At 47.0% G+C, this 7,500-nt stretch overlaps 1 protein-coding gene across 1 annotated transcript in view; it reads left to right on the plus strand.

The window, feature by feature from the left end:
• Positions 1–7,500, plus strand: part of LOC125034091 (ras-related protein Rap-1b-like) — a 42,752-nt gene that overhangs the window by 35,229 nt on the left and 23 nt on the right. The window contains exons 5-6 of the mRNA XM_047625733.1: positions 4,301–4,509; positions 7,117–7,500. The exon at positions 7,117–7,500 is cut by the window's right edge and continues 23 nt beyond it. Coding sequence (XP_047481689.1) covers positions 4,301–4,509; positions 7,117–7,266 — 359 coding nt within the window. The 3' untranslated portion in view covers positions 7,267–7,500. The remainder of the gene's footprint in view (positions 1–4,300; positions 4,510–7,116) is intronic.

The following is a 7,500-nucleotide window of genomic DNA, read 5'->3' on the forward strand; positions in this document are numbered from 1 at the left end:
CCAATCAAACAAACAAACAGGCAGATAGCCATAGAAACAAAGACAATAAAGAGAAAAACAAAACTAAAATAGGAAAAAAGACAAACAAACAAAAAAAGCTCTAATAGGCTCTAAGCTCCAACAGCGAGGGTATAAGTGCTCCGTTCTCAAGCTAATATGGCTGCGTTATTGGGCAGTAAACAAGGGAGTCTTACGTGGAAAACAGCTTTAATTAAACTAACAAAACCATGCTGGAGCGACCGTTCTTTGCTCTACCTGGGATGGGGTTTTGGGGTGGGGGGGGGTAGATGGGAGGGGGGGGGGAGAGGGGGGAGTGTAGATGGGAGGGGGGAGGGGAGAGGGGTAGATGGGAGGGGGGGGGGTTGGGGAAGATGGGAGGGGGGAGGGGTGAGGGTAGATACAGGGGGGATGGGTTGGGGTAGATGGGAAGGTGGAGGGGTGGGGATAGATGGGAGGGGGGAGGGGTTGGGGTAGATACAGGGGGGAGGGGTGAGGGTAGATGGGAGGGGTTGGGGGAAGATAGGAGGGGGGAGGGTTGGGGGTAGATGGGAGGGGGGAGGGGTAGATGGGAGGGGGGAGGGGTTGAGGGTAGATGGGAGGGGGGAGGGGCGAGGGTAGATGGGAGGGGGGAGGGGTTAGGGGTAGATGGGAGGGGGGAGGGGAAGTTTTTATAAGTTTAGTTTTGATTCCATTTATTACAATGGATATTCTTGGTGTGACATACTGTCTGTTTCATTTTGCTTCTAAACTATCCCCTGTGTGCAAGGAATGGCCGGGGTTACCATCCACTGGCGGCGAGGGATTCGAACGCAGGTCAGCAAGATTGCTAGACGAGAACGCTACCGCTGCACCACACAGATGGTGGGGTAGATGGGAGGGGGGAGGGGATGGGGGAAGATGGGAGGGGGGATGGGTTAGGAGTAGATTCAGGGGGGTGGGGGTAGATGGGAGGGGGGAGGGGTTGGGATAGGGAAAGAGTAAGGGTGTAGATGGGTAGGGGGTAAGAGGGGATAGGGGGAAGAGGATAGAGGATGGGGTGTGGTGGAAGTGGGGGAGGGGATGAGATAGTATGGGTGTTGGGGAGGGGGGTGGGGCTGTGGAGGCTGTGGAGGCTGTTTGGGTATTGGCGTTGTAGATGTAGAGGGGGGAGCGGGGGGAGAGAGTTTGAATGTGGGTATTGAGAGTGATGATGGGGGGTGGGGGATGTTGTGGGACGTTGGTGGGGGGAGGGGGGGAGGGGGGAGTGAGAGGTTTGTGTGGGGAGGGAGGGAGGGAGAGAGAGAGGAGTAGGGGGAGGAGGAGGAGGGGGAAGGAATCCAGGATAAGGGGAATGGTATGGGGGAGAGGGGGGGGGGGGGGGGACGTGCATAGGGGCATGTGTGTTGGAAGAAGGTTATGTGTGTGTTCTCGAGGACGGGGGTAGGGGAGGGGAGAGAGGGTTGGGAAGGCGGAGAGGGGAGAGGGAGAGGGGAGAGGGAGAGGGAGTGGGGAGGATGGTTGTATGTGTTCTTTGGTGTGAATGGGAAGGAGGAGGGTAGGGGGTATGTGTGTGTGAGGGGAAGAGAGAGAGCGAGAGAGAGCGAGAGAGAGAGAGAGAGAGATAGAGAGAGAGAGAGAGGAAGAGAAAGAGAGAGGAAGAGAAAGAGAGAGGAAGAGGAAGAGAGAGGAAGAGAGAGAGAGAGAGAGAGAGAGAGAGAAACAGAGAAACAGAGAGACAGAGAGACAGAGACAGAGAGAAAAAGAAAGAAAAAATAAAATCACTAAGACAGACATACAAACAAACATATATTAACGCAGAGAAAAACAAACAAACAGAGAAAAGCGAAGAAAAGAGATGAGAGAATATCAACCCCAAATCCCAATTTATGTAAGTAAGAACCTGGATATATACATCAATGTAACTGTGTTTATGTACGTACGTATACATCCATGGACGCGTGTGCACTTGCTGGTGTGTACGTAAACTCTTCGTCCTGTGGGTTATTTAAGAGGCTTATAAGGAAGCTGTTAGAAGAGGAAGCGATTCTGACCATTATAGGCTGCGGGGAAGGGAAAGGGGAAGAGAGGGAGAAAGAGGAAGAGAAGAAGAGGGGAAAGAGGTAGAGAAGAAGAGGGGAAAAAAGAAGAGAGGGAGAAAGAGAAAGAGGAAGAGAGGAGGAGGGGAAAAAGGAAGAGAGGGAGAAAGAGAAAGACGAAGAGAGGGAGAACGAGAAAGAGGAAGAGAGGGAGTGGGGAAAGGAAAGAGGAAGAGAAAGAAAAAGAGGGCGGGAAAGCTGATGGCAGGGAGATAGATAGAAGGAGGAGAAAATGAAAGAGGAGAAGGAGGAAGAGTAAAAAGGGGAAGAAGAAGAAGAAGAGCAGGAGAAAGAGGAATAGGGTGAAAAAGAGGAAGAAGAGGAGAAAGAGGCATAGGATTAGAAAGAGGAAGAGAAGACAAGGAAAACAAGAGAAAAGAGAAGAGAAGGAGAGACGAGAAAGGAGGAAGAGAAAATCAAAGAATAAAAGGAGACGAAAAGGAAGAAAGTAGTAGAAAAAAAGGAGAGGAGAGGAAAGAGAGTATACGAAAAATACAAACAATAACAAAAAAGAAAGTAAAGCAAGGACAGGAGGAAACACGAAAGAGAGAGATGGAAAAAAAAAGGCAAGAGGCGAAATAAAATTGCGAAATATAGGAGGAGCAATAACAGAGAACATCGAAAGACGTTTTTTAGGCGAAAAAGGGTAAGAAAAAACACAAAAAACAAAAACAAGTCGAAAAAGAAGAAATGGAAGAAGAAGGAGAAAGAAAATAATGATAAGAAGGAGAAGAAGGAATAGAAAAATAAAATAATAAGAAAAAGATAAATAAATAAATAGATAAAAAAGAAAAAAAAAAATCTGGAAAGCTTGCTTGGCTAAAATGGATCCACAAAACAACGACGGTTTGTGGTCGAGCCAAAGTTTCTGTTGTCGAGAAATCGCTTTTTTTTCGCATTCATAAAACCGCGAGTTACGATTCATGAAAACACTGCGTTATGGCGGGTTTAGAAGGGTGTCGTGGGGAAAGAGGGCGGGGGGGGGGGGGTGAAAGGGAAAGGGAGAAGAGGGGAAATGGGGGGGATGGAGAGGGGGAAGGGGGAGAATGGGGTGTTAGTGAAAGGGAGAAGGGAGGGGGGGGAGGGGGAGGGGGTGAAAGGGAGAGCGTGCGTGGGGAAAGAGGGGGGGGGAGGGTGTGAAAAGGAGAGGGAGAAGAGGGGAAAAGGGGGGGAGGGAGAGGGGGAAGGGGGAGAATGGGGTATTAGTGAAAGGGAGAAGAGGAGGGGGGAATGGGGAGGGGCTGAAAGGGTGTCGTGGGGGAGAACGAAAGGGTGAAAGATAGAGAGAGAAGAGGGAGGAAGGGGGAGGGGGTGAAAGGGAGAGGGAGAATAGGGAGAATGGGAGGGGGGTGAAAGGGAGAGGGAGAAAAGGGGGGAATGGGGTGGGGGTGAAAGGGAGAAGAGGAGGGGGGGATGGGGAGAGGGTAAAGGGATGGGAGAGAGGGAGGGAGAGAGGGAGAGAGAGGGGTAGGAGGAGAGAGGAAGAGGAGAGGGAGAAGTAGAGAGAGGGAAAGGGGAGAGGGTGAAGGGAGGGGAGAGACGGAGAAATGTGAGAGAGGAGAAGGAGCGGGAGAAGAGGAGGGAGAGGAGGGTGTATGTGTGTGTTTGTACATATGTGTGTGTGTGTGTGTATACACACACACAGACACACACACACATATATGTATATATATATATATGTATATATATATATATATATATATATATATATATATATATATATACACATATACATATATATATATATATATATATATATATATATATATTTATATATATATACATATACATACATATATATATATATATATATATATATATATATATATATATATATATATATATATATATATATATATATATATAGATATATATATATATACTTACAATAATGCAGATCACAATAATAGTAATAATGATGATAATAATAATAATAATAATAATGATTATATATTAATAGCAATGATACTAATAATCATGATGATAATGATAATAGCAATATTAAAAAAGATACTACCACTACTACTACTACTACTAATGTTAGTAAAAACAATAATAATAATGTTAATGATACCATTAATAATACTGATCGTGATAATAATGTCCATAATAATGATGATAATAATAAGCATAATAACAACAGGAACAAAATACAATGACAACAACAACAAAATCATAACCAGACACCCTCCACTTACCCCTCCTCTCCCCCTCTCTCCCTCCAGGTAGCGACGGCGCCCCCGTGGTCGTGGTGGGGAACAAGGTCGACCTCGACCGAGAGCGAGTCGTGAGCTTCCAGAGGGCACAGGACTGGGTCGATACAGACATGAGCAACGCCTCCTACCTCGAGACGTCAGCCAAGTATAACATCAACGTAGGAGAGCTGTTCAAGCAGTTGCTGATCAGGACCTACGGATTGGCCAATAACGAGATGGTGAGATGGGTGGGGGTGACGGGGGTGGGGGTTGGGGGTTGAGACAGGGAGGGGGTGAGGGAGGGAGGGGGTGAAGGAAGGAGAAAGAGAGAGAGAGAGAGAGAGAGAGAGAGAGAGAGAGAGAGAGAGAGAGAGAGAGAGAGAGAGAGAGAGAGAGAGAGAGATAGAGAGAGAGAGAGAGGAAGATAGAGAGGGAGAGAGAGAGAGAGAGAGAGAGAGAGAGAGAGAGAGAGAGAGAGAGAGAGAGAGAGAGAGAGAGAGAGAGAAAGACTGATAAAGAGGGAGAGAAGGAGGGCGGGATGGTGGGATGGAGTGAAGGAGATAGATAGATAGATAGACAGCTATAGATAGAGTTTTTTTTTTTATCATAGAATCGTCATATGTCAATGTCATGTATCAGGATCATTTGCCAGAGCCAAATATCAGTGAGGTGTGTTAGTGCCATATTCCAGTAGTATGAATCTACGCCATGCTATGTGTCACTGTCATATATCAGTATCGGTGCCTCGTGTCAGTTCATGTTTCAGTACAATATGTGAATAACAGGGTGTCAAAGTCATATTACACTGTCATATGTCAGTTTTATATGCCAGTATCATATGCCAATGCCAAATGTCATATTTCAATGCCATATCCCATTCATATGTCGGCCTTCTGTGCCAGTACCATAAGTCGTTGTCATATGTCAATTTATTATGTAAGAGTCAGAAGACTACGCCCGCTTTGTATGCAAATGCAATGACATCACTCGTTCCATTAATCCACATGTTGCATACCGACGTTCAGCGATTAGTAGATTCAAGAAAAGAAAAGAGAGGAAAAAAATAGATAATTATAAACAATAATAATTAATCCTATGGGAAGTTAATCACTAGATCTAGAGCAAAGCCATTCGGGATTTTTAATTCAACAGCGCGTTTTAATGGAGTACGAGAATGAATGAATCCTGATGAATGAGTGGGTGAATGGCGTCGGTCTGTTCATTATTTAGGTTTAAAGTTTTTTTTTTTTTTTTTTGCAAACGTGTGGTTTAATGATGGGACTGATAGTTACGAAATTGCATTTTGAGTTTTGTCTTTCTTGTCTCTCTCTCTCTCTCTTTATCTCTCTCTTTCTCTCTCTCTCTCTCTCTCTCTCTCTCTCTCTCTATCTCTCTCTCTCTCTCTATCTCTCTCTCTCTCTCTCTCTCTCTCTCTCTCTTTCTCTCGTTTGCGTCTTGAACTTTTTCTCTTTCTACTTTCTCTGCGAGCTCCCTCCTCCTCTTTCTCTCTTTTTCTCTCGCTTCCGTTTTTGTCTTTCTCTTCTCTACTTTCTCTGCCCCCCCCCCCCCTCTATCTCTCTCTCTCTCTCTCTATCTATCTCTCTCTCTCTCTCTCTCTCTCTCTCTCTCTCTCTGTCTCTCTAGCCCTCCTTCTCTCACTTGCTTTGTCTATCTATCTATCTCTGTCTATCTATTTGTCTTTCTCTCGTCCCTCCTACCTGGCCTCTATCTTCCTTTACTCATAGTACTCTTACTTTCTCCTTACTGCCCTCACCCCTCTATCTCCCTTTCTCATTCTCCCTCCTATCCTCTTGTTTCCAATTCTTCCCGGTTTTCCTCCTAAATTTCATCCCGCTTTTTGTATTTGCCCACTTTCCTTCTACTTTCTTACCTCCCCCCCCCCCCCTATTCCAACCAACCCTCCTCAGTCTCCCTCTTACCCTCGTCCTCTCTAACTCCCTCCCAGATTAATCTCTAACCACCATCTTCCCTCTTCTTTCAATTATTCTACTATCCTCCATCCTTCTTTCTTCCCCCCTATCAGTCATTTCTTCCTCCACCCCCTCTTCTACCCCCACACCCCCTCCACTCACTCAACCTCATCCTAACCTCCTTTCGATCAATTCTCTATCCTTTTAATATCCTAATTTAACCTTCTCCCATTTCATTTATAATCTTCCTCTCTCCTTTCCTTCCTTCTACTCCCCTATTCTCCTTCGTCGTCTCCCTTATTCTAATTTCCTCTCTCTCACTCATCTCTTATCTATATCTCCCTCTCGCCTTCTTTACCCCCCCCCCCCCCCAACACTTTCCTCCATCCCCCTCATTCATATCTATTTTAGCTCCTCTTCATCTCTCCCTCCTCTCCTCCCTTTTTCTAATTATCTCTCCCTCACTCCTCTCTCATCTAACCCCTTCCCCCCGCTTTCCTCCCTACTCCCCCACCCCCACCTCCCACTCTCTTCTTACTCTCCCTCACTCTAATTCCATTCCCCTCGCTCCCTTCCCCCCCATCTCTCTCCCTCCCCCCCATTTCTCCCTCATCCCCCTCACTCACTCCATCTCCAAACTACCCCCCCCTTCTCCCTCCCTCCCCCACTTCTCCCTCTTCCCCCTCACTCCATCTCCAAACTACCCCCCCTTCTCCCTCCCTCCCCCAACTTCTCCCTCTTCCCCATCACTCCATCTCCAAACTAACCCCCCCTTCTCTCTCCCTCCCCCAACTTCTCCCTCTTCCCCCTCACTCCATCTCCAAACTACCCCCCCTTCTACCTCCCTCCCCCCACTTCCCCCTCACTTACTCAACCCCAAAACTAACACCCCCCCTCTCTCCCTCCCTCCCCCAGGCCCCTACAGGAGCTCGAGGTCGTCTCAAGTCGTTGGGGAACATAATGGAGGTCGTCCGGAGGAGGTCCTTCAGCCTCGCCCAAGCCGCCTCCTGCAGCGCCATACCCGACCACCCGGATATACGAGACCAGAAGTGCGCTATTCTGTAAACCTGTAACGAATGTGACCTGTAACTAAGAAGGAGTGTCTTGAAGAGGATCTGGAGGGTGACGTATAGACCTGAGGGTGGATTAAGAGGTGTCTGATGGAGGGAGTGTGACCTGTAATTAGATGGAGGACCCGGGATATAGAGGGTGACCTGTAGTTAGTAATCTGGAGAGAGAGAGAGGAGAAACCTGAAGGTGACCTGTAACGTCAAGTAGGTAATTTTTCTTTAGGGTGAC

Source organism: Penaeus chinensis, chromosome 17 (assembly GCF_019202785.1).
Source record: "Penaeus chinensis breed Huanghai No. 1 chromosome 17, ASM1920278v2, whole genome shotgun sequence".
In the NCBI taxonomy this organism is placed as follows: Eukaryota; Metazoa; Arthropoda; class Malacostraca; order Decapoda; family Penaeidae; genus Penaeus; species Penaeus chinensis.